Source organism: Prionailurus viverrinus, chromosome D2 (genome assembly GCF_022837055.1).
Source record: "Prionailurus viverrinus isolate Anna chromosome D2, UM_Priviv_1.0, whole genome shotgun sequence".
Taxonomy (NCBI): Eukaryota; Metazoa; Chordata; class Mammalia; order Carnivora; family Felidae; genus Prionailurus; species Prionailurus viverrinus.
In genome coordinates, this window is record NC_062571.1 from 15164821 (window position 1) to 15192796 (window position 27976).

General features: G+C 42.1%; 1 protein-coding gene across 1 annotated transcript in view; it reads left to right on the forward strand.

Annotated features, from left to right (window-relative positions):
• The first annotated feature begins 5590 nt into the window (after positions 1 to 5590).
• The window catches only part of LOC125147565 (pecanex-like protein 2), a 291684-nt gene continuing 269298 nt past the window's right edge, over positions 5591 to 27976 (forward strand). The window contains exons 1-7 of the mRNA XM_047824659.1: positions 5591 to 5695; positions 6698 to 6832; positions 14648 to 14668; positions 15199 to 15404; positions 16475 to 16595; positions 17585 to 17621; positions 26632 to 27921. Coding sequence (XP_047680615.1) covers positions 5591 to 5695; positions 6698 to 6832; positions 14648 to 14668; positions 15199 to 15404; positions 16475 to 16595; positions 17585 to 17621; positions 26632 to 27921 — 1915 coding nt within the window. The remainder of the gene's footprint in view (positions 5696 to 6697; positions 6833 to 14647; positions 14669 to 15198; positions 15405 to 16474; positions 16596 to 17584; positions 17622 to 26631; positions 27922 to 27976) is intronic.

Sequence of the window (27976 nt, forward strand, 5' to 3'; positions counted from 1 at the left end):
GAAGGAGCAAAGATTTGATCTCCAACTCTTTACCTGACTATGCAGGGAATAAAAACATTTGCCCTGTTGTTTTTTGCTTCTTCTCAAAATACCAAATCTGAATTTACTATTCCACGGTATTGATGAATGATGCATAGAGGATGCTGATGGTGATGACAAGTGAAACTAACATTTGGGTGCTTATTACATATCGGAAGGTGAAGTCTAAGGAGCTCTACATACAGACATAGGGCGAAGAGGTAGTATGAGTGAGGCAAGGAAAAGGCTGGAGAGCGTCTTGCATTAAATGCTTACTTTTAGAGACACTGACGAGATCGTTTTCAGTGGCGTGCTGGAGCGTCGAAGCCAGGTTGCTGTGGGTTTAAGAGGCAATGGGAGGTGAAAGAATGAAGACAGCTGGTAAAGATGGCTCTTCCATTCAGGAAGCAGAGAAATGGCACAGTATCTGGAGAGAGGTTTGGATTCAGGGAAAGCTTATCTTTCCACCAACTTTGCAAGAATCTTGAGGGTGGGGATGCGATTTGAATTCCCCTTGGTCCCTGGTGTGGTGCTTCGTGCACAGGGGATGATCAGACTGCTCTTTCCCCCGATGCAATCTAACTTGGTAAGAAAAGACACAGTTTTGGTTGTGCTGATACAGTTTGAGGCCAGGCCCAGTTCAATGGACTCACCGCAATGTTGTGGCCAGGATCCAGATCATTAAAAATGGAGTTTGAAAACCGAGGTGTTACTCTCTATATTGGATTTCCTTAAAGTTCGAATTGCTGTTGTTTCTAAGATGACATTTCTTTTATTATTTATGTGGCAATTATGTATTTTCGTGGCATTTGTGGAATAATTACAAACTTTTTTCTGCATCATGGGATACTTGCACTTTAAAAATACCATTGGATCAAATAAAATGATTTTACCTCATTTATTGATACTGAGTGATCTTACATATAGAGAGCAAATATAGAAGTTTTGGATTGTGAGTGACCTTGTACTTTTTTATATTGGCTCATGTGTGTGTTTTAATTCCTTCCTCCAAATCTTTACCATTTCAAAAGGAAATCAGGAGAACCGATGCTCATTTGCCACTGGCCTTCCTCACTCTTGAGAACATCTTCTTCCTTTCAAGACTACAACTAGATACTAAATAATTAGGGAAGAATAAAAATCCCTGAATATAAGAATTATCCCTGAGCCATCCCTGACACAAATAGTTTTCCAAGAAAACAACTGCCTTGGCTTATATCATAATTAATTTTTCCTTATTATGTATTATGATGAACACTCCTGATGCTCGATGCAGGCAATAAAAACATTTGCTCCATTGCTGTTAGCTCCATCTCAAAACACCAAATCTGAAGTTTTTATTTTGTGGTAAAATATGAAATGATGTGTAGATGAGGTTGATGATAATAAGTGACATTAACATTTGAGTGCTTATTACATTTCAGAAAATGTACTAAATAAAACAATTAACAATCCTGTTAAGAACTATTATACCCATTTCACAGAAAGAACTGAGATTTACACAGGCTACATAACTTCCCCAAGTTGCAAATTGTGAAATTGCATGCTTTATGATAGTAATGCTGGATAGCAGGCTGGGTGTTGGGAATGTAATGGAGAACAAGTCAGGAGCTTAGACCTGGCTCCTGTCCTCATGGGGCTTATCATCTTCACATGGCTCTTATGAATAAGTAAGAATAAATAAAAAAATATAAACACCTTGAAAGGTGACATAAATAGAAAGCTGACACAAAGAAATATCCATCCATCCATCCATATATCCAATAAACATGTGAATGATTATTTTATTAAGAATCCAAGAAGTGCATATTAAAATAATGTGACTTTGGCATATCTAGGTAGCAGAGATGTAAAAGGTAACACCTAATGTACTTTAAATAAATAGCCCTTCTTAAAAATTTGGAGGCATGTATGGACTCCATACATGTGTCACTGAAGCACTGTTTGTTACAGCAAAAGACTAGAAACAGATCTTCATTGATAGGGAGCTGGTTGATGGAACTATGGGCATCCACATAGCAGAGTTCCATGGACTTATAAAAAAAGTGGATGAGGAAGTATATATAAGAATATATATATTCTATAAGAATATATATAATATATATAAGAATATATATAAGAATATATATTATTCTATATATAAGAATATATATATACTATATATATATATTATAAGAATATAAGAATAATCTTGAGGACCTACTATTGTCGAAAAAAAGCAGAATCTATGTATAGACTAAAAGGGAGGAAGGAAAAATAAAGCATATATCCAGTTGCTAATGTTTCAAGAAGACACAATGAAAGGATACATTTTTAAAAAGTAATATATAGGGAAAGAATGGGAAAGAATGGGATAATATATAGGTAAAGAATGGGGTGAAGGCAACAGAGCTGGAATTAAGAAATGAACTTGTTTCATAGTTTGGTGGCATATTAAAAAAATATTTCAAATGACTTTAAACACAGAGCTTCTAGGCCTACTGGGGTATAGCCTAGAGATAAAGGAACCACAAAGAAATCTTAAATTCAATTCACTTATCTTAATGCCCTCAATAAAATGTTATATTATTATTTTGAAATTTTATATTTATATGGGTAAATAAAATAAGAGATCCTGTTAATATTTTTAGGACTCAAGATTTTGACAATAAGAGAAAACATATAAATCAAATCACAAAAGTTACATAGAACCTTGTAATCTTTCATATGAATTGCAAATACCCATCTGAAGTCATGATTTATTTTTTTCTTAAAAAAATACATATTTTTTTTAGCTCTATTAAAACGCCTAGAAGCAATGATAACCCAAGAAGAATGTGTGAATCTCATGTTCACATTCTGGTCTCTAAATGCCATTTCCTTCTAAAAGGAACAAGCACTCTTTGGAGAAATGACACATCCCCGGTCTGGGCCAGAAAATGTAGAAGAGGATTCTAAAGTCAAAGAAGCTATTGAAGAATCCTAGAGTTATGTTAAAAGGATGTGGGGGCAAACTTGTAGGTGCTGGTCAAAGATGGGCCAATTTGAGCACCCATGAGATAGATCACAATATATTGACGTGCATTTAGGAGTGGGATGCATCCTATAGGAGGACCAGACGTTAATGTCAGAATATGGGATCTATCCTGGATGCCGAAAGGGCTCATCTCTATTCCCTGGAGTAGCTGCTGTGTTAGCAAGACTTGCTCCCAGACCTGCGAGTGGACTGTGGTTGGCTCCAGAATGGAAGAGAGTGGAGGGCATCCACGTGCCCAAACTGCAAAGGATTGGAGAAGGAGAGCTGACTCTGAAAAAGAGATGAATGTCTACTCATATCTCTTGGTTGTCAGAAAACCTTCACTTCTTAGAAATCTCCACTTCCTCTTGCAGAAGTCACCCTGTATTCCCACCATCAGGCACAATTCTTGAAGACCTTTCCTTGCTGACTCGTGAGATTGGGGACCATGTCCCCCTTCCCATCATGGTAGCAAACTGCCTGTCGAGGTGCTGGTTTCCTTGATGTGCCGTCTCTGCCATGGTATCCTTTCTCCCTCCACACCTCCCATACTTGTCATCTCAGGAATACCTTGTCAAGCAGCCCCGGGTGGAAACCCCAACCTTGCCATGAGTCAGCTACTTCTTGCGACTTCTCCCTGCATTTGGCTTTGTCAGCTCCTGAGGAAAGCACAGTTTGTCCTTGCCATTGTTTGGGAGCCTTGAAAATGAGGGAGACCAGGGCCTGACATAACTGCTGAAGCCAAGAAAGCGCACAGTGCTGACTATGGGTCAGGCACTGCAGGATGTGCAAAGAGTGGACTCAGCCCTTGCATTCAAGGAGTTTACAATTACCGGAAAGGAGAGTCCATAAAAGTGAGGTAACCTTCTATGAGTGGCACAAATAATAAGCTGATTTGGAAATCAGAGTGCTTAACACACGGTGTACCCTAAACCATTTACTCAGCAACTGATCAATAAAGAACGGTAAACATAACCAGTGATGTTGCAGAGAAAGGTGTATTCTGGCTTTCCTCATCCTGCATTTGTCATTCGTTGCTTCTCAGTGTTCTGTGCTTGGCTTCATTTCCCCCTTTCTTCTGCAATGTGGGCCTTCTCAACAGTCTATCTCTGCATTTCATTGTCTTCTCTTTCCCTTGAGAGCCAAGCTACTCTGATGGCTTTGCCTGTTGTGTCTGTGCTAATGGCACATGCCCGGCACCCGCCATTCCCTAGATTCCCTAGATTCCTAGATTCCCTAGATTCCCTAGATTCCTAGATTCCCTAGATTCCCTAGATTCCTTAGATTCCCTAGATTCCCTAGATTCCCACTCCGGGTCCCATGTGATCTTTCTGGCATCATGCTCTAAGCCCAACTTCCCTGTGAGGCCTCCTAATGACAGCTCCCATTCTCTGTGATTTCTCCACCTTCTCTAACTGGACAACCTCATGCTCAGGTAGGACAGTTTATCTGAGTGAGACCTTCAGTTGTGCGCCATTCTGTATTATTTGTACACCACCCTGGTGTGATCATCTCATCTTACCGCCTTGACAGTTTACTCTTTGAGGCCAGGTTGGTTTGGGGTTTTGCCTTCAGTGGAGGGCCCCACAGCATACCCTTGTTATGCAATGATCAAGAAGCTGCAGGCTCAAGAGGGCCCTGATGTGAAAAGGTTTGGAACGAATCCACCAAGTGCTGGAGAGAGCTGCATAGGGCAGTGATGTGGTAAAAATGGGGCTTGGGAAGGGAAGCTGGGGAGTAGAGAGGGGAGATGAGCAAGCCAGCCCCCAGAGGCCTCCCAGCAGGGATGCGGCAGGTCTGAAGGGGCCCTGCAGCAGGCAGTGTCCTCCGGCTCTTTCCGTATTTCCATGTTCATCTCAATCCTTTCTCCACCAGCCCCTCCCCAGGGCAGCCAGCTGCACTGGCTTCTTCACATCTCTGAGGCCGCTTTATAGCTTTTGCACCTGTTCCCATGGCCTCACATCTCCCCGCTCGCCTCTCCAAGTTACCTCTAGTTCATTCTTCAGTCCTCAACTGAAATGCCAGTTTCACGCAGGATTATTCCCTGGCACTCCAGACTACGTTAGGTCCCCTTGTTGGGCAAAAATAAATAAGTTAATTAATTTTGTAATTAGTTGTCATTAGGCTGTGCTAGAACAAAAGCTCCTTGAAGACAGACAGACGTATGCATGTTTGGTTCTCAGCTCCCTCCCCGGTGCCAAGCACAGCACTGGCACCGTGTGTCTCCAGCACGTCCTTGTGAGGAGCTAAGTGAATAAGAGGTGGCAGTGTGGTCGCTCTGTGGGGCTTCGAGCTGTCGCTTACTCTGGGCAACAGACACTTGAGTGGATGTTATTTGACCTTGAGGAAATCTGGGAGAATCGGCGAGCGTTCTGAGGGACTGGTCCTGCTGAGCCTCTATTTTCAGGCAGAGGGACCTATGTGTTCATATTTCCCAGGTGGAAAATGCTGTGCTTAATCTCAAGTGCTATAAAATAATAATTACTTTTAAAAGTTGCGGTGAAACGCACATAACTTAAAACCTTTACCACCTTAATCGTTGTTGAGAGTCGGGTTTCAGTAGTGTTGAGTATATTCATGTGGTTGTGCAACGAATCTCCAGAGCAGTTTTCGTCTTGTAAACCTGGAACTCTGTATTCGTTGAACAAAGTCTCCCCGGATCCCCCCTCTCCTGAGTGCCTGGTAAGCGCCATGTTACTTTCCCTTTCTGTGAATTTGATTCCTGTGTCATGTAAGCATAATCACACAGTACTTGTGTGTGTGTGTGTGTGTGTGTGTGTGTGTGTGAGATTGCTTATTTCCCTTAGTATAATGTCCCCTAGATTCATCTGGGTTGCAGCGTGTATCAAAATTTCCTACCATTTTAAAGGCCGAATACTATTTCACTGTATAAATGGGCCACATTTTGTTTATTCATCTTTCCACAGGCACTTGGGTTCCTTCCACGTCTCGTTATTGTGAATAATGCTGCTGGGAACATGGATGAGCAAATATCTCTTTGAGACCTTGCTTTCATTTTTTTCTTTTTTGGGTGGAAATAGAATTGCTGGATCATATGGTTATTCTATTTTTAACTTTTGGAGGAACTGCCATACTGTTTTCTATAAATAATAACTTTTAAAAAAAATTTTTTTTTCAACGTTTATTTATTTTTGGGACAGAGAGAGACAGAGCATGAACGGGGGAGGAGCAGAGAGAGAGGGAGACACAGAATCGGAAACAGGCTCCAGGCTCTGAGCCATCAGCCCAGAGCCTGACGCGGGGCTCGAACTCCCGGACCACGAGATCGTGACCTGGCTGAAGTCGGACGCTTAACCGACTGTGCCACCCAGGCGCCCCAACTTTTTAAGATAAAAAAAAATGTAGCAACTTACCATATGGTAGCTCCTTCCCAGTAGTCGTCCCCTTGCAGGATTATTCATTTATTCTGAGAATCCTGCCATCGATGCTGGTCGTCTCAGATGTTTCTTCGAGAGGCGTCTTTGGAGTTTCTCATGCTGACATAGGAGAGCAGGGGCCATAAGTTGTACTTTATATCATACTTTACAGGTTTTTGAGGTGATTTTGTGGAAAAAAATCACAGTTTATGCGGACAGCAGGCATCCACATGGATGGTTTCATTAAGCTCCACAACAGTCCTGAAGTAGGTCAGCCCCTTTCCGGTCTCCTCACTGCTCCGTCCAGACTCCCGTGCACACTGGTGACCTTGTGGAGTGCAGACACCAGCTTTTCCCTTCCACACTTACACAGCCTTCTCCGCCCTTTCTTCATGGTGAAGATCGAATCCCTAAGCCTGTGGTGTGTGAGACCCTTCCTGTGGTACCGCTGTGCCCCCCCTGGAGTGTGCCATGTGTCTCTTCCTGGAAGGCTCTGTGGTTTCACGTGGGCTGCCTTGTGCCTGTCCTTCCTCAGTATCCTTCCCAGTTCTCACAGAGAGCAGCTTGCCCTGGAATGTTCTCCCCGGCTTCTCACCCCTGCCTCTTGGGCCAGGTGCACTGCAGTGGGCCAGAGTTACAGCACTGGGCGCTCCACCTTGTACCTGTCTCCTCCTCTATCTCAACTTTGAACTCTGTGAGCATAGGGACTAGGTTTCTATCTCTGTGTTTGGTGCAAGGTAATCACATATATATTTATGGGGCTAAGTAGTGGTTTTCAGTGAGCAGACCAAGTCTGCAACCCCTCCTGGGACATTTGGCAATGTCTGGAGACAATTTTGGTTTTCACACTGGAGGATTTGCTACTGGAACCGGGGCCAGGGATGCCTCTACCTTCTGCGGTGCACAGGACAACTCCCACAACAGAGAATTACTCAGCCCAAGATGTCAATAGCACTGGGGTTGAGAAACTCTAGGCTAAAAGAAGGAGGTTGATCATTACATAATATCAGTAGGTGATGTCCGTGACTCTAGTGGCCTTCACTGCAGTGTGATATTGTCTACTTATATTATTGTTAAGTAGGTCCACTTCTTCTAGACTGGGAGAGATAACTGCCCCCAAGAAGCATTGGCAGTTCTTGTAAGGAGCATTTTGAGGTCCATCTCAATGACATTATCACAGTGGCATTTCAATTAAATGTCCCAGTAGCATTTAAGGAGTGGGGGCCAGACATGCTGAACATATTGTGCAATGACTGATTGTAGTCTTTTCATATAGTTGATTTTGAAGAATATTGCTTAATAATGAAGAAATGTAATATTTTGATTCATTGCATTTAAATATTAACTGAAACACACTTGAAATTTCATGACACTAAACATTTTTCCTATCATTTGGGTCTTGAGGGTACTTAAAATTCCTTATGAACAATGAAGGTACAAGTTTAGATTTATGTATCAAATATAGAATTGATCAGTTATAGTTTACATTTTGTAAACTTTCACATTATTAAATTCTTATTTTAATTTTAAATGTTTATTTATTTTGAGAGAGAGAGTGCATCTATCTATCTCTAGATAGAAGGAGGAGAAGAGAGGAAGGGAGAGAGAATCCCAGTCCACGCTGACATCACAGAGCCCGAGGTGGTGCCCAATCCCACAAACTGTGAGATCCGGACCTGAACCCAAATCAAGAGTCAGACGCTTAACGGACTGAGCCAGATGCCCCTAAATTCTCATTTTAAATTCAAAATCACACATTTCTTTCTGTTAGGAAACAATGACATTGATATTCAATGAGATCCACACTCAATATCGATACAGATTCCCGGTTGAGATTATCATTGTGTCGAGATTGACATCACTTTGCCTTCAATGAGTTTACTGATTGGTTCATCCTGTTGAGGTCAGTGAACATTAAACATGTAAATGAAATGTTACTTCTTACTGTGACCATCTGAAATGGAAAAGACAACATGTATCTAGATTTCTTGACTGTACTAGGCATTCATTGATTAAGCGGTCCACCACGAATATTCTTTTTTTAACGTTTATTTATTTTTGAGACAGAGACAGAGCATGAACGGGGGAGGGTCAGAGAGAGAGGGAGACACAGAATCCGAAGCAGGCTCCAGGCTCTGAGCTGTCAGCACAGAGCCCGATGCAGGGCTCGAACTCACGGACTGTGAGATCATGACCTGAGCCGAAGTTGGACGCTTAATCAACTGAGCCACCCAGGTGCCCCCACCATGAATATTCTTTATGAGAAGAGGAGAGAGAGAGAGAGAGACTGAGGATTAGGTAATTGCAGATACCAGCTTTCTAAGTGGTTTTCAGAGCATTCCAGCCTACACAGATTCCCATTTTCATGCCCCTGCCTCAAATCTACCTCTGCAACCTTTGGCTGTTTTTCCATCTTATCATTGCCTTGTAGCACGGCCTTGACCATCCATACTTTTGCCACTTCTCTATCCAGTGTTTCCCCCAGGAAAGCCACACACAAAGGAAGAGGCCCAGGAGCTCAAAGAGCAGATCTGATAGACCGACAGCAGACCCCAAAGCAGTCAAGTCGTAGGCCTAAGAGAACATGTTCCATTCGTCTTCCTCCAAAGGATAGAGATAGGAGTAAGGCTGTCTTTGGAGAGCCGGTCAGATGTCTCGATTCCATGCACCTCATCATTTAAAAATATTGGCAAGGCTGGCCTACTTCTGAGGGTACCGCAGGGAGGGCTCCCTCCATGTTCTGTCAGGAGTTTGACATGCTCGCTTGCCTTCTCACACGTCTCTGCCTCTGGCCTTCTCGACCGCATGCCCGGTACCCACAGGACTGCTGAGCTCGTTCCCGTTTCTGTACAAAATCCGCAGTTCCAGGTTTTCTGAGAAAGTTTTAAATGGAGTTTTTGTTGTTTTCTCATAATGGAAATTCACGAAATAGGTAAAGAACTGTGATTCAGGAGGTGAAAACCTGTCAACTCCTTCGCGTATTTAAATGCAGAGAAATGATTGTACTTCTCCATCTTGTGGCCTGATTTTCCCCTCCAAGGGAGTTACAGTTTCCTTAGATAAGACCCCAAATCCTACCTGAACGAAGTCATTGGAACTAATGACCCGGCCCAACACTCTGCATTTGTGTATCAAATGAATGAATGAATGAATGAATGAGGAATGGGCGGCTGGATGGACAAAGCTCTTCTGATTTGACAAAACGGATGAACAAGACGGGATCTCTCTTATCTCTGAAGCAGATAAGACACCTCAGTCTGCACCCTGTCTTTTGGGAATAACCTAGGGTCTTCTAATAGTTGAGCCCTGGTTAGGCTTCCGGAAACATGAACTAGGAGCTTCTGAAGCCTGTGTCTTCCCCAGATGGCATGAATACCCACACTGGGCAGTTCCTTGCAGCCAGAGGGAATATACTGGCATACAACAGGACTGTCGAGCACTCCTTGATGGTATATAAATGGCAAAAACCAGTGCAAATGCTATGGTTGGGAGATTAATGCCTTATTTGTTAGGCCACAGATTCTGTGTAAAAACATTTTCTAAATTACTTGAAGCTTAACCTTAAAGCGGGAAAACTCAATTTACTTTAACTACATTCATAGTTTTACATTCCCCTGCCTTCTCTGATAGTATATTGAGTATCGTTGAACATTTTCTTTGTACTTCTGGATATCTTATTATGTTTTTGTAGTGATGTCCCCAGAGATGACTGAGTCGTGTTTGTGTCTCAAAAAATGACCATACGAGTGACATGCCTTTTCATAGTTTTTTTTTTATACTTTTCCAACACTATGCTGTCATTTATTATGTTTTGCTACGTTATTGTGGTTACGTCTATTCCCTCCTCCTCCCCCTCCACTTCCTCTGTCCTCCCGCCTCCCCCCTCCCACTTCTCTTCCTTCTCCTTCTTTCTCTTCTTATCCTTCTCCTTTCCTATCCCGCCTTCTAATTTCTGTTATGGGCCAGGATACCAAATTTGTTAGACTTATTAGATGCCACGTAAATATGTCTAGAGTAAGAGTACAAAGCTTCCAACCCATTCTCTGAGTGAGTTGCCTTCCAGTCAAGGTCATAACCTTTATGCGTAGACTTGATGGCCCAATAAATAGCACCTCCTTTTTTCTGAGCCCACTTGAGGGAGACAGGGAGTCAAGCAGATGGAGTTCAGGGATCACCTTTATTACAAAGGAAGCTATTATTTGAACATGTGTTGTATCTGCAGGTATCTCCTAATTGTGAGCTGTGGCATTATGGAGCCTCACTTAGCTGTCAGGAGTGGTTGGAAAGCATTGGGCCTCTCTGACTTGGGACTGATGCTGGAGACCTTGCAGTATGGAGAGAGGCCACCCCAACCCACACCTGCTTGGTCAGGGCTGGCCCCTGGGACAGAAGAGAAGGCACGTCCATTTCCTGTTCCCCCAAATACTGGTCAGAAATCGCTGAGGAAGGAGTTAGAAGCACAGAGAGGCCAGCTGTGTTTCCTCTCCTGGAAACCATAGGAGTGAAGAGGAGTTTCTCTCTAACAGTTATGTGTTTTGACTGCCCAGAAGACATTTACATTTTTTTTTTTCCTTCTGAGTCCTTGGTTCTCTGTCAGGTCATGGAAGTAGCTAGGTAAGTACCTTTCAGATTACAGGAGATATATGTACTTGTCACCTTGGAAGTATAACCCATTCTATGCTTCAGCTTCTTCATTTTTAAGGTGAAAAAAAATTATTTCCAGAAGCCTTCTTCAAAATTAGTTTGTGAAATTAGATCAATGAGGAATCTTTATAAGATATACATTAAAAAAGGTTGAATCCCCAAGAGTGCCCTTCTTTATGTTTGTACACTGAAACCCTCAGGAGTGGTTTATTCTCATTGGACACCGGCATGATTTATAGGTAATCCTCACTCAGCAGATTATTGATCTCTCCAGGCTACTCAAGAAATGGAAAACAATAACCCATTATCTTGAAGTTAAAAACCAGAGTGGTATAAAATGGCACAGCCACTATAAAAACAGCACGGAGTTTCCTCCAAAAATGAAACAGAGAATTGCTGTATAATCCAGCAATTTCACTTCTGGATATATGTCCAAAGGGATTGCAAGCAGGGTCTTGGAGAAATATATGCACACTCACGTTTAGAGCAGCACTATTCACAACTGAAGGGTAAACAACCCAAGTGTCCGTCGACAGATGAATGGATAAACAAAATGTGTAATGAGTGATAATGCAATATTATTCAGCCTCATAAGGGAAAGAAATTCTGACTCATGGTACAACATGGCTGAACTGAGGACATTATGCTGGGGGAAATAATCCAGTCACAAAGGATAAATACCATATGATTCCAATGATGAGGTATCTAAAAGAGTCAAATTCATAGAGATAAAAATAGAAAGTTGGTTGCCAGGACTGGGGGAAGGAGAAATGGGGAATTACTATTTAATGGGTATAAACTTTCAGTTTGGGAAGACGAAGAAGTTCCAGAGATGGTGGTGATGTTTGTACAACAACGTAAATGTACTTAATGTCACTGAACTGTACGCTTAAAAATGGTTAAGATGGTAAGTTTTATATTACACATATTTTACCACAATAAAAGAAAAGTGGGTACACCCTGTGAGAGAGGCTGAGCTATGAACCTGAAGAAACAGCAGTGGCTTCCATCTGGGGGAACTGTGAGTGGTCTGGGTGTTCACTCAGACACATCTAGATGGCACCAAATTCCAAGAAATCCAGTTTTGTGAGCCGTGCGAATGACTACACTTGTAATTGCTTAGCTGGTAACAGCATGTTGTTTTTCATGAAATTTTGTCAGAAAAAGTTTTGGTCAAATGAGTTCTTATACCTCTAGTTATCTTGATAATGTGTCAGAGAACCACATACAGCTTTTCTTTGGCCAAGGATATAATTTTGAAAAAGCATTGCCTCCTATTGGTAATTAGAATGTGTTAAAATGATAAGTTCATGGAAACAAGGAAAAAATTATTCAAAATCTGAATATACCTAATATGGAGGGAGGTGGGAGAAGTCTGATATAAATTAAAAGCCAATTAAAACTGATCATCCATGACACATCTCTTCCTAAGCCCTCCTTCTCTCTTTGCGTTCTTACTTATAAGGACAGAAAATCCTACCTAGGAGCTGGGGATCTTTTGTTGATTGAGCATAATGATGTCATCAGTAAAATGGCCTAGGAAGTGATTTTCAGTGACGTCCCTGGAAATGTAGAATTGGAGGAGCCCCCGCAGAGCTTGATTATATGGCATTAAAAAGGGGATATTTGGGAGGATTCTAGGTTCTGTTTGCAGGGTCTACTGAAGGAAGAGATTTTAAAGGAGAGCAGGGTATTTTGGGAGGAAGAATGTGCCATCTGTAGCATATTGTAAAACCTTTTCTCTCTCCTTGGAAATTTTCAGTAAAATATCTGTCTTTCACTATGGCCTGGTGACGTCTATGGGCTTTTTGGGGATGTGACTAAGTGTCAGTGGTCCTTCATAGAGGATGAGACAAGGAACTTTTCTCAACTGGGATGCAAACTACATGCTAAGCCTCATTGTAATTTCTTGCTTTCTCTTAACTTCAACACTGCCAAGCCAATGCTATAGTCCATATTTACGAAGGTAAACTAAAAAGTAATACCTCTTCTTATTGTGGCAAGTCACTTTTTTCCAAATGAATTTTCTCCAATATCCATATGTAATCTTTTCTCTCTCACCTTTGCTAAGCATTCTCTTCTCAATGCCTGATGTTCCACCTCCCCCCATTTATTTCTAATATAATTTGAATGGAAGCTTTCTGGTGGAAATGGAACCCCCAGTATTAGGTTCCTAGTGTTAGCTGCCACAGCAGGCAGAACCCCTAATCTCAGTGGTCTAATGAATCACAGGGTTGTTTCTCACTTCTAGTACATGTCTGTCTCGGGTCTGTTAGGGCCTTGTTCCAGAGTCACCCAGGTATCCAAGCAGAAGGAAGATCTGCCATCTTGCACATGGATCATCTAGAAAACACGGTCTCTGAGATTGCCTGCTAAAGAGAAGAGGGAGATGAGGGAGGCACCTAGCTCAAAATTGTCTAGGCTTAGAAGTGACACCTGCCATTTCTCTTCATAGTCCAGTGGTCAAAAGTAGTCACATGGCTCTAGCCTGACTGCAAGAGAGGCTGGGAAATGCAGGAGACCACATGGGGTACTTAGTGAGCACGAATTCTTTCTGTGGCCCTTACTAATCAGAGTGCTATGAAGCCCAAGTTACATTATAATTTAAACCACTTTTGAATATAATTTGTGTATGATAGTATGCTAATCTATTCTCAGGACATTTGTTGGGTTTTATTCTTCCTTTATCAGTTTCTTTAAACTCACTGTCTAGCTTCAGCCTAAATTTTTTAGACCTGAAATACAGAGACATGTTACGAAAAAGTGCTGGGGACCATTAGTGGCCCCTATCACTCTTTCTCTGTTTTTAAACTTCTATGTTGCTTGAGGTTCATACAGCTTCTCATCAGGAGGTATATGTGTAAATGTGAAACCTATCTGCTTCCACGTGGGGAACCTGACTTTCCCTGTCTCCCTTATCTATCTATCTATCTATCTATCTATCTATCTATCTATCATCTATATTTGTTTTACTTAATCTTTAATTCACTTATTTATTAATTTATATTTATTTGTGGACTTTTTTTCCCATGGAGTAAAAACAAGTCAGTGATGGTGAAAATTCTTCACTTCAGCTTTCCTTGTTGGTGATAGTTTTCCTCTTCCTTTATTCTTTGTGTTGGCTATGCTGTTTTGAAATGGCCTTACCTAGATGATGGACTATCATGGGACCATGGGGGGTTATTCAGGGGCTACTTGGGAGCAGACTTGGGATGGGCCATGTTGTCTACAGGCTCAGCCAGTTCCAGGTCAAAGGAGAGACTATACTTATCACTGGATTTCTTGAGATCCTTCAGCAAGGTGCATTGATGAAAGGGTCTTGCTGTTTCTTGAGGCTGTCCTTGGTAGCATCTTGAGACACTCTAGGATCTAATTCAACCTCCAAAGATAAGAACGTAGTTTGGGAAGGACTAGAGAACCTGCAGTCGTCCATGGTCCTGGGAGAGAACTAGAAAGGTATGTGGGGGATCCTCCAGGGTGGGACAATTGCATGGATCCCAGTGATTCCTTCTGTTTCTTGAGAGGATTGGACAGAATTGAACTGACCTTCACCATGAACTCCATGCCCAGATCCTTTCACACTGATGTAAATACCCCTCTTACCCTTTTGTAGCTCCTTGCCTGCATCACACCGGTAGGGAAATCCATGGCCTGATGGTGTTAACCCAACAAGAGAGCAGGGAAGGAAGGAAGGGGCCATGACATTAATCTTTCTCCTTCCTTCTTTCTTCTGTTCTCAACAAGGCTTTCTGTGTTTTGTTGAAGGAAACAGCATCTCAAAGGCCTTTCTCCGGCCTTTGCTACAAGCAGATGCGTAGGAAGGTCAGTCAGATCGGGCTATGGAAAACAACTAGCTAGTAGAGCATGGAAAGTCTCACTGTAACACACCTTCTGTTCTGTGGGATTCCTGCTGGCAGATGAAATGTTGGTCATTAAGTGCCAGGATTATGAGCACCTGAGAAACAAGAAAAACAAAAATTTTTAAGATAAAGAGATAGCAGCTCTTTTTCCTCAGGTATTGCAACCAGGAACAGTTGTAAAACTAATAAAATTTGAAATCTTGCCCAGTGTATGTTTCATAAGTAGTCCCACAGTGCTTTCAGATTTAAAACAAAAGATAATCCTCCAAACGGATACATTTTCTCTTTCTCTTCTCTTCTTTAGGCTTTTCCTCCAAATGCCATCACTGTATTTTTTTACTGCAGTTCAGTGACTATATTCTTCACCATAATCAAATTGGTCAGCTATCGCCTACACCTCATGTTTGATAAAGGAGAAGTAATTCAGCAGAGGCCCTCCAAAAAGAAAGAAAAGCCAAGTAAAGACAAAGAGGCCAACAAGGAACACATGACTAATCACAAAAATCAAAGGTAACATTTCTGTTGATGTGGCAGTTCATAATTTAAATGTTTCAGTATTGGTGAAAATGTTTTCCATTTATTAGCTGTTCGTGAAAATACACCAGTATAGGCAGACACAAATCTGTACATTTTTCTTCTATTGAACCATACGCTTAAGCCTAAAATTAATACTGATAATCAAGATGATTTAACTATTAACATGACCTTATACAATGCTCCACAGTTCATTTGCATTAGGCCTAACAGAGCAAAGTATTTTACTTCAGCATTTTTTAAAAAAAATTTTTTTTTTTCAACGTTTATTTATTTTTGGGACAGAGAGAGACAGAGCATGAACGGGGGAGGGGCAGAGAGAGAGGGAGACACAGGATCAGAAACAGGCTCCAGGCTCTGAGCCATCAGCCCTGAGCCTGACTCGGGGCTCGAACTCCCGGACCGCGAGATCGTGACCTGGCTGAAGTCGGACGCTTAACCGACTGTGCCACCCAGGCGCCCCTACTTCAGCATTTTTATCTCGTCATTTAAATGCTTAGTGCATGCCAGAGTATTTTCAAAAAGAACACTGGTGTTTATTAATATAGAAGTCATACGTTGCATGAAACTGAAATATTAAAAATGATTCTTGAGTGTCATTGTCACTTTTCTCGCCCTTATTTCTGATAGTTCCTTAGGAGAGCATGTCTTATTTTTTTTCTAAATATTTTTTCACGTTTATTTATTTTTGAGAGACAGAGAGAGACAGAGCATGAGCAGGGGAGGGGCAAAGAGAGGGGGAGACCCAGAATCCGAAGTGGGCTCCAGGCTCCGAGCTGTCAGCAGAGAGCCTGACGTGGGGCTTGAACCCACAAACCTTGAGATCATGACCTGAGCCGAGTCGGACGCTTAACCGACTGAGCCACCCAGGCGCCCCGAGCATGTCTTATTTTAAAGTAATATTTATTATTCTCCCTTAAAAGCAAAATTTGTACACAATGACGATTACACAATGGGATCTAGGAAAGGGAATTGTTTGGGGACTGCTACCCAGTCACAGTTCTGTTTGATAACATCACTGCTCTTGTGTTTCTCACATGGGTTAGCAGCACCAGGCAGATTAACAATGGCAAAAAGGAAGAGCCTCACCGGAACCTCTCCACGCCTCCCCTCCGCTGCAGCTCCAGAGGGCAGAGCATAAACTCTCAGCACTCATCTGGGCCACTGGTCAGTGTGTGTTTTTCTGTTTCACACCGTTTCTTGTTGTGTAGTGTTGATCCTGCCTGGACGGGAACGTGCAGGGGTATTGCACGTTCAATACAGTTCAATACAATACAGTCAGTACTGCCCCTGTGCTGTGGCTGACCGCATCTCAGGGTGTGGAAATGACCCCTGGGGAGCCCTTGGACCCTGAGATAAACATCCAGTCTCATGCTGGAAGCACAGCATTGGCCTCCTCTGCCGGCCGCCCCACCTGCCGGGCCTGCCACTCTGGCCAGAAGAACCTGTCAGCAGACCTCGACCTCCTTCTCCTCTGCTCCTGTCTGTCATTCATCTGAATCACCATATTTGCAGTGTCCTCCCCTGGAATCAACTGCACTACCCCACATGTCCACATTGAATTACGCCTGTCTCTTGGGCAGTCACTAAATCCCCTTTGCTCCAGACTAACTTTGTTGGGCTCTATTTGCGGGTAGCATACCGTAGCCCCTTTCTCTCCTTTTCACTTTCTTAACTATCAAATGCCCTTTTATCACAGTACAGTGGTCTTGCTTGAGCGTCTACACTTACCTAGATTTTGTATTCGTTTCTGCTCTCCATTTTATTAGACGCTTAAGCAGAGCAGACACTGTATAGTCTCATCCCCACGCGCCATTTGGTTTGTTTTTTTTTAAATTTTTTTTAACGTTTATTTATTTTTAAGACAGAGAGAGACAGAGCATGAATGGGGGAGGGTCAGAGAGAGGGAGACACAGAATCTGAAACAGGCTCCAGGCTCTGAGCGGTCAGCACAGAGCCCGACGCGGGGTTCGAACTCACGGATCGCGAGATCATGACCTGAGCCAAAGTCGGACGCTTAACCCACTGAGCCACCCAGGCGCCCCGCCACATGCCATTTGGGAAGACAGTAACGGCTGCTTCAGGGGTCCGCTGACTGCCCAGAGATGGGCACCAAGCTGAGTCATGGATTGATTTTTGTTCTTCTGTTTGTCTAGGAGTTGCCGGCACAGGAAACAGTGGAAGATCTCAAAGGTAGAGTGTTCATTACCGCCATTTAATATTTCATCACAGCATTAGCTTCAGGGAAGTGAAAAAGAATTCTCGTAAAACAGAATGCCAGTGAATTAATTCAAAGTAAGAACTGTACCTAAGAAGGCGTAGTTCTAGTCCAACTTCATTTCTCTCACTCTTACTTTTCATTATTTCTCATCAGAATTTGTGCATCATTTCTACATCTAAATTGTAATGTCATCGATCGTATGTCATTGTGCTTTTTCCAGTCTGCGTTTATTTCATGTGGCTCAGAACAGCAGATAGAAAACAGGATCAATTATCATTGATTTTCAAGCTTTTTATTGTAGTACTTCCATTGAAAAATGACAGAGGAAATTATAGAGTGTTCCATGGACTGCATTTCCTTCAAGTTACGAATTTTGTTTCTGGGAGTTTTCTTTTAAGCCCCCAGATCTTTGTTTCACTTTTTTACAAAGATTTCATTTTCTTATGTTTTGATTGTTTTCAGAAAACTCAGAAAAGAGCTTTGGGAGGCCCGAATTAACTACTTCCTTTCTCTGCAATTCTATTTTTTTGTAGTGCTACTGCAAAGAGAAATTTATGCCCTATTTAAGTTTCGAAAGTAGCATAAAATTTTATCTTTGGTAAAACAGCTGAAATTAGCACTTGGGTCTGAAAACCTGAAATGAAGTTTATTTTTTCATCACTCAGCTAAATTCCATGAGAATATGTAAGGGATTTTTCGAATTCTTTTTACTATGTTACTACTACCGAAAAGAAGTGAGTGTTAACTTAGGTTTCAAATATTTTAGTCACAAAGTTTCATCTGTATAATAATAACAGTGTTATTTTTGTTATTTTATGTTATACAATATTTATATATTATATATATAACATTATATATATAACATTATATATATATGTTATGTTATGTTATAACAATATGTTATACAAATATTTATTATTTGTATAATAATAACAGTGTTATTTTTGTTATTTTATGTCCATTTACACACACACACACACACACACACACACACACACACACTTTTTTGTCATTTTAGGCTACTTATTCCAGATCAAGCTTACTGTTGCTATTAATGCCATTACTTTATATTTTCAGTATTTGTTCTGGCCCTTTTTAACCTCACCATTCTAACTGAAACAATTACTTCCTTCCTTCCTTCCTTCCTTCCTGGTAGTAGGAATTGCAGTAGAGACTTTGCATGTATGATGAATAAAATTCTGAGTCATAACAAGTAAAACGTACAGGTTATGTGTTTTTTTTATTTTTTTTTTTTAATCTTTATTTTTGAGAGACAGAGAGACAGAGCACGAGCAGGGGAGGGGCAGAGAGAGAGGGAGACACAGAATCCGAAGCAGGCTCCAGGCTCTGAGCTGTCAGCACAGAGCCTGACGCGAGGCTCGAACTCACGGACTGTGAGATCATGACCTGAGCTGAAGTCGGACACTCAACCTACCGAGCCACCCAGGCGCCCCCATACAGGTTATGTTTAGATCCACACCTGACTGCTAAATCCAATGTGTTTTCAACAACACTGCACTAAAGCATTTTTTTTTTTTCCTAGACCAATCTTATAATACACTATCCTAGTATTCAATTCTTTTTGTCGTTAAAAGGCACGGTAGTGTTGTTTATTTTTTTAACAGGTCTGTTGAGATGTAATTCAGATGCCGTGCAATCCACTCATTCTAAGTATATAATTTAATGGCTTTTAGTATATTCACAGAGTTGCATATCCATCATCATAATCAATTTTAGAATATTTTCCTTACCTTGAAGTGAAACCACGCTTAGCCACACTCCTCAATCACCCCACGTTCTCCAGGCTCAGGCCACCACTAATCTTCTTTCTGTCTCCATGAATTTGCCCATTATGGACATTTCATACAGCGTGGTCTCTTGTGACTGGCTCCTTTCACTTAGCATAATGTTTCCAGGGTTTATCTATGTTGTAGCTTTGTATCATTGCTTCATTTCTTTTCATGGCCAAGTAATATTCCATTCAGTGGCTATACCACATTTTGTTTATCATTCATCAGTTGATGGACTTTGTGTTCTTTCCCCTTTTGGGCTGTTATAAATAATGCTTCAGTGAACATTCATTGGGCCAGTTTTTATGTGGACATGTGTTTTCATTTTCTTGGATATGTACCTAAGAGTGGCATTGCCGGGTCACATAGTTACTCTGTTTCATCATTTGAGGATCTACCAGATTGTTTTAGAAACCAGGTGTATCAGTTTACATTCCCACCATCAATACATGAAGGTCACAATTTCTCCATGTCTTTCCTGACACTTGTGATTATCTGTATGTTTGATTATAGCCATTCTAGTGAGTATGAAGGGTGTCTCACTTTGGCTTTGATTTACATGAAATTAGTGATTTTTCTTTTTTTTTAATTTTTTTTTTAACCTTTATTTATTTTTGAGACAGAGAGAGACAGAGCATGAACGGGGGAGGGTCAGAGAGAGGGAGACACAGAATCTGAAACAGGCTCCAGGCTCTGAGCGGTCAGCACAGAGCCCGACGCGGGGCTCGAACTCACAGACTGAGAGATCATGACCTGAGCCGAAGTCGGACGCTTAACCGACTGAGCCACCCAGGCGCCCCGAAATTAGTGATTTTTCTAATGCCTAATGATATTGATGTTGTCACCATCATTATCCTTAGAGAAATGTCTATTCAAGTCCTTTGCCCAGTTTTTAAAAACTTTTAAAATGTTTATTCATTTATTTTTGAGAAAGAGAGTGAGAGAGAGAGGGAGAGAGGAAGAATCCCAAGCAGGCTCCATGCTGTCAGCACAGAGCCTGATGTGGGGCTCAAACTCACAAACCGTTAGATCATGACCTGAGCCGAAACCAAGAGTCAGATGCTTAACCGACTGAGCCACCCAGGTGTCCCCTATTTGTCCAGTTTTTATTCAGATTGTCTTTCTATGGTAAGTTGTAAGAATTCTTTATATATTTTATTTTATTTTTTAACTTTTTTAACATTTATTTATTATTGAGAGACAGAGAGAGATAGAGTATGAGCATAGGAGGGGCAGAGAGAGGAGAAGACACAGAATCTGCAGGAGGCTCCAGGCTCCGAGCTGTCAGCACAGAGCCCGACATGGGGCTCAAACTCACAAACTGCGAGATCATGACCTGAGCTGAAGTCGGACGCTTAACCGACTAAGCCACCCAGGCGCCCCCTTTATATATTTTTAGATACGAGTCTCTGATCAGATACAGTTGCAAATATTTTCTCCCAGTCTGTTGGTTGTCTTGTCACTTTGTTACTGAGGTCCTTTAAAATGCTCTAGTTTTTAATTTTTATGAAGTCTACTTTATTGTTTTGTTGTTATTATTGTTGTTGCTTGGGCTTTTTGTGTCACATATAAGAAACCATTGCTGAATCCAAGTTCATGAAGATTTATTCCTGTTTTATTCTAAGAGTTTTACGGTTTTAGCTCTTATAATCAGGTCTGTGATCTGTTGTGAATCAATTTTTGTGTATGATGTGAGGTAGGGGTCCAACTTAATTCTTTTGCACGTGTTTTTTGTTGTCCTAGGATCATTTATTGAACAGACTGTTTGCTCCCCATTAACTTGTGTTGGCACCGTGCTGAAAATCAGTTGACCATACATGTAAAAGTTTATGTTGGACTTTCAGTTCTATTCTTTTGGTCTATATATCTATCATTATGCCATTATCAGACCATCTTGATTGTAGTAGCTGTGTAACAAGTTTTGAAACTGGGAACTGTGAGTCCTCTAACTTATTTTGGCTATCCTGGGTCTTCTACATTGCCATGTGAACCATCAATTTCTGCAAACAATGCATCTGGGATATTGATAAGGATTTTATTAAATCTGTGGATAAATTGGGGAAGAATTGCCATCTTAACAATATTGCATTTTCCAGTCCATGAACTTGGGATGTCTTTCCATTTATTTAGTTCTTCTTTGAATTATTTTGACAATGTTTTGTAGGTCTTCAGTGTATAAGTCTGGTACTCTTGTTAAATTTATTCCTAAGTATTTTATTTTTTAAATACTCTTATAACTGGGATTGTATTCTTAATTTAATTTTACCTTGTTTATTGGTAGTGTATGGAAATAGAATTGATTTTTGCACATTGATGTCATATTGTACAAACTTCCTAAATGTTTATTAGTTCTAATAGTTATTTAGTGGATTCCTTAGGATCTTCTATAAATAGAATGATATCATCTGTGAATAGAGATACTTTGCTTTTCCTTTTCCAATCTGGTTGCCTCTTTTTTTTTTTTTTTATTGACTAATTGCTCTGTCTGCAATTTCCAGTACAATGTTTATTGGATGTTATGAGAGTAGATATCATTGCCTTGTTTCTGATCATATGGGGAAAGCATTCAGTCTTTCACCTTTTTATATGATGTTAGATTTGGGTGTTTCATAAATAGCCTGTGTCAGGTTGAGGAAATTCTCTTCTAATCTCAGTTTGTTGAATATTTTTTATCATGAGAGGGTACTGGATTTTTGTCAAATGCTTTTTCTGTATGTCTTGACATGATCATATAGCTTTGCCATAGTATCTTTCTTGATGAGTGTGTGTGTGTGTGTGTGTATTTAGTAATATAGTATGTTTTTTATAGTTAAAGTGTCAAGGATAGAAAACAAATGACTACTGGGTTAGATTTCATTGCTCAGCAATATCTTGGTAGAGTCATTTTAGGCCAACTATTTTTCTTAGTTTTCCAGGTAGGAAATTTATTATTGTCATTTTTACTCAGGATTAAGCAGGCACTGAGGTATGACGTGCTGATGTGTTCCCAAAGACCCATTTATAGGCCATGGTATGGCTTTGTTCATTTATGTACAATAAGTTGTAGTTACCAACTTTCTTCCCTTGGCTTTCATAATAGCACACTTTCCTGACTGACTTCCTTCTCAATGTCCTTTGATTTATCCTCCTCTGTTGTTTGACATGTAAAGGCTGGAGTACCCTTGGTCTTGGGCCCCTTTCTCTTCTCTGGATACCAGGTCTTCCTTGGCGATCTCACATCTAGCTTTAAATACCATCTGAAATGATGGTGAGTAAATCTGTTTCTCCAATTTTGACCTCAATCTGGACTTCTGTCCCAGGCATCCAGTTGCCTACACCTATTTTCCTCCCGGATCAGGTGTCTAATAGTCAAACTAAATGGATCACCACCAGATCTCTCAGTTGATGTCTCTAAATCTGTATCTCCTCTGGTTTTGTCCTTATCAGTAAACAGTCCCACCACCAGTCCTGTTATCAAAGCTTTAAAGTCAAGGAGTTTTCCTTGGTTTCTCTTCCCCCACTGCCTTTAGCTTCAGTCCATCAGCAAGTCCTGTCAGTTCGACTCCAAAACATATTTCAAATTTATCTCTTTCTCTCCATGTCCACCACTACCGCCCTAGTCCAAAACACTGTCATTCATCAACTGCAGCAGCCTCTTCCCTGGTCTCTCTTCCAATTTTATCGTACCTCACCACAGTCTATCCCTCATGCAGCAGGCAGGGTTATTTTTAAAATCCTCATTCAGATCATGTGCCCCTTGAAAAACTTCTGCTGGATTCACATTATTCTCAGCATAAAATCTACGTGCCACACTTTGGCTTATATTTTGGACCCTGCCAGCCTTGTGGATCTCTCTTCTTCTCATGCTCCCTTTGCTTTTCTACTCCAGCTTCATGGAGTTTCTTTCTCTTCCTCAAACATGCCAAGCAAGTTCCCATCACAGGGTCTTTGCACTAAATCCTTATTTGCTTTAAAACCTAGGGTGCTCTTTCCTCTCGTCTGGTACATCAGGAAATGGTCCTGTGGGCATACAAATCTGTGCGGTCACAATTGTGTGGTGTGGAAAGTAATGAAACAAAAATGCATTATGAATGTTTTTTATAGACCCAACCCAAGACCCCGTTCCTCAGGCCCTGCCTGGTGGTTTGGATTCCTCCTGCAATATTTGTATTCATTTTCAACAGTGCACTTGATATTGTGCAGTCATGGAAAGCGTCTCTGATGAGACCACATTGAAGTTTAGATCTGAATGGCAAAGTAAAGGAGCCATACATACAGATAGAGAGGCAATGTGAGGGAGTAGAAGAGCATCAGGTCAGGACTCAGGGGATCTGGGCTCTAGTCGTAGATCTGTCAGTAGTGTGGCAAACTTGGACATGTTTCTAGACACTTCCGTTCTTCTATTTCCATGACAAGGCATCTACTCTGTAGAATAGGATAACCTGCATAGCGTTGCTACAAAGTCAAATAATTTTCACTACCATCATCAACCAACATTCATGAGTGTGGATAAGATAATAGGTTGGTTTCTTTGGAGGATTCAGTGAGCATAAATTGTGGTTGTTTTTCTAGAACACCATGCAGCCCAGTTAGGAAGGTAATTTAAATGTACATTTAAAAAGAGCTACAGTTTAAAAAGTGTATGGTAAATAAAGTTTAGTCCTACAGACGTTAATTGCTTAAGGATTTCAGAAGAGAGCTTATTTCTGGTGTAGGTGATCATGGAAAGTTACATGTTGGAGGAGGTTATGAAGAAAGCCTTGAATGGGGTCTCCAGTGGGCGAGGAGAAAGAACAGTCCAGATGGGAGAGATAGGCCCAGAGTTTGTACTAGAGTCAAAGAAAGTCTTCTGACTACAACAGTGTAGTGACTCAATTCTTTCTACCAGAGTGTCCTTGGAGGGAAGGGAGGGGGTGTATATTCCACCTGCTCCAGAGGGTCATAGGCTGAATCAGCCTATGGCAAGGATTAAAAAAATACATGTTATGTCTTAAAATGTTTCATTCTTTTTCATCATATGCTCATTTGTTTACATAATAAGGTAATATTTTATATTACTTTAAGAGTTGTATTTATTTTTTTTCCTCTAATATTTGAGTAAATGACAAGTTGCTTATCCTGGCTTTCCTGTGGCTTTGCAGACCCTCGCAATAGACCCCTTGAGCCCCTAGAGAACACTCTTCATGATAGAAGTGAAGGAAAACTGAGGTATTGATTGATTGAATGACCATAAGGCTGGGCAAGAAAGAGAAACCAAAGTATTACCCGAGGGTTTCAAGCTTAAGAGGCTTAGGGAGTGGTAGGGTCGTTAACAGATATAGGAAGCTGGGAGGATAGAGCTCACTCAGTCACCATCGTAAGTATTGCAGATACAATTTAGAAATGTTTTGGGGCACCTGGGTGGCTCAGTCGGTTGGGCGTCTGGCTTCGGCTCAGGTCATGATCTCGCGGTCTGTGAGTTCGAACCCCGCGTCGGGCTCTGGGCTGACAGCTCAGAGCCTGGAGCCTGTTTCAGATTCTGTGTCTCCCTCTCTCTCTGACCCTCCCCTGCTCATCCTCTGTCTCTCTCTGTCTCAAAAATAAACAAATGTTTAAAAAAATTAAAAAAAAAAGAAATGTTTTGAAAATTTATGAATCACATCAGAAGTGTGAGGTTATCATTGTCCTCAGAGCAAGGCGCCAACAAGCCCAGTGCCAAGCCCTTGGCCTACTATTTTCTGCATCTATCCTTCTAGATCCTCATGGCGGCCTTAAGAGTTTGGTATAATTATTCCCATTTTACAGGTAAGAGGTGGAAGACGAGAGCAGTGTTTCTCCACTGGGGGGCTGTCCTCCCCAGGGAATGTTTGACAGTGTCTGGGGGCATTTTCCACTGTCATGATTGAGGGCACAGTTGCTCCTGACATCAAGTAGGCACAGGCCAGGGATGTTGCTAAACATCTCACAATGCAGAGGACAGCCCCCACCGCAAATATTTATCTGGTCCCAAGTGAGAACAGCGCCACAGTTGAGGATCTTGGTTTAAAAAAATGTTTTTTAATGTTTGTCTATTTTTGAGAGTGTGGGGGAGGGACACAGAGAGAGGGAGACACAGAATCCAAAGCAGGCTGCAGGCTCTGAGCTGTCAGCACAGAGCCCGACGTGGGACCCAAACCCACAAATCGGGAGATCGTGACCTGAGTTGAAATCAGATGCTCAACCAACTGAGCTACCCAGGCATCCTGAGGATCTTGGTTTAGAAGGATTAAGTACCTTGCCCAAGGTAACGGATTAAGGATTAAGTACCTTGCCCAAGGTAACCTAGCTAGTAAGTAGCAGAGCCAGGACCTTCCTGACAATAAGTCTCAAACATGTTGTTTAAAACATATCAGTGGGCCTCCCAAGGTCACAAAACAGCAAAATCTAAAAGTCTGAATTATTATTTTTAAACACCGAGATTTTAAAAACAATTTCAGAGGGGAGGTGATATTTTAAAAATAAGCATCCAGCAATAGCATTATTAGGAATTTATCCAAAGGATACAGGAATGCTGATTCATAGGGGCACACGTTCCCCTATGTTTATAGCAGCGCTTTCAACAATAGCCAAATTATGGAAAGAGCTTAAGTGTCCATTAACTGATGAATGGATAAAGAAGATGTGGTTTATGTACATAATGGAATACTACTTGGCAATGAGAAAGAATCAAATCTGGCCATTTGCAGCAACGTGGATGGAACTGGAGGGTATTATGCTAAGTGAAATAAGTCAGTCCGAGAAAGACAGATGTGTTTTCACTCATATGTGGAATTTGAGAAACTTAACAGAAGACCATGGGAGAAGAGAAGGGGAAAAAATAGTTTCAAACAGAGAGAGAGGCAGACCATGAGAGTCTTAAATACAGAGAACAAACGGAGGTTGTTTGTGGGGGGGGAGCAAGGGAGAGGGGAAAATGGGTGTTGGGCATTGAGGAGGGCACTTGTTGGGATGACGCTGGGTGTTGTACATAAGTGATGAATCATGGGAATCTACTCCCAAAGCCAAGAGTGCACTGTATACACTGTATGTGAGCTAACTTGACAATAAATTATATTACAAAAATAAAAGAACAAAAATAAGCATCCAACCGCATCGGTTGCTAGGGCTGCTTTTCTCGCTTTGCATTACGAGGTCTCGCCCCGGGACGGCTCTCACCTGTTTCGGGAGCTAAGAAAGTGCCTGTGGTTTATTTCAGGTGTCATTCTCTCAGAAGACCAACCTGTAGCACCTGTGTTATCTACCTCACCTGGTGTCAGAACAGGAAGTAAAGTGTGCGCGCCGGAAACCACCACCACGCCAGCGATCCCCAGGAAACCAGCTGTGGCAGGAAGTCCAGCCAGCGACGAAGGGAAAGAGAGGGGAGGCAGGCGGCAGCCCCCACTCCGCCACAGGTCCGAGGGCGGCTTAGTGGAGAAAGAAGCCTCGAAGAAGTTGCCACACCTGTCTCTGTCTCAGTACGACTTACTAGAAACCGATGTCTCTTTCCAGCCTTGGGGGAGTGAGAATTCAGTCCTGAGTCCCGAACCGGCGAATTACGCCTCGGGCTCCTTACGGGACCGGTGGCAAAGGGAGTCCCCTCCAGACAGCCTGAGCAGTAGCTGCCCTCAGTGCAACACTGTAATCGCCAGACCTGCACGTGCGTCACCGGATGCCTCCCGGCAGGCGGACCCGCCCTTGAAGCAGGAAGTGGACTACTCGGACAGCGAGGTAGCTGTCACTCTCATTGATACTTCTCAACCTGGAGACCCACTGAGTCTGCATGAACCCATTAAAATTGTCATCACCATGAGCAGTACTCCGAACTCCATGACAGACTTGGAAAGTTCGCTCCACCTAAAGGTGATTGGCACTGAGAGAGCTGGCTTCACGTCTGACGCTGAGCCGGCTGCCCCGGGGGTGGCCAGTCCTCCCAACACGGAGCAGATAAGAATTCCTGTCATCACACTGGAGCTCTCTGAGGATGGGGCAGGAGGCGCCGTGTGTCCCGAAGGCAGTGGAGGTGACAGGAGTCCTGAGAGATTGATGGTGGAGGCATCATCCAATCAGTGTTCTGGCTACGAATCTGGGGAAGGAGGAAATGCGACAAAGGATGGCAGTCCTTCCCCCACAGGAGACCGCTGTGAAGCAACCCCCCCGTTCACACCTCACGCGGCCCCTGAGACAGAGGGGGGAAAGGAAGGCCAGGCTAACCTTGACCCATCATCTTGTAAAACCAGCCATGAAAAGAGACACGCCCGGGTTCTCAGCGTGGACAGTGGTACAGATGTCTTCTTGAGCAAAAGTTCCGCAGAAATTATTAGCGATAAAGAAAAAACAATACCAACTTCCAAATCTGACCTGGAGGCTAAGGAAGGACAAATACCAAATGAATCCAACTTCCTCGAATTTGTCTCCCTATTAGAGTCAATCAACACTTCCAAGCTGGCGGCGTCCAACCAAAGGAACAGCTCAGTGGAGCAGAACAAAGACAGTGGGCTTCTCGGAGGTACGATTCCACATCATTTCTTTCGTGCTGATGCGAAGAAGGCAATACATGTGTG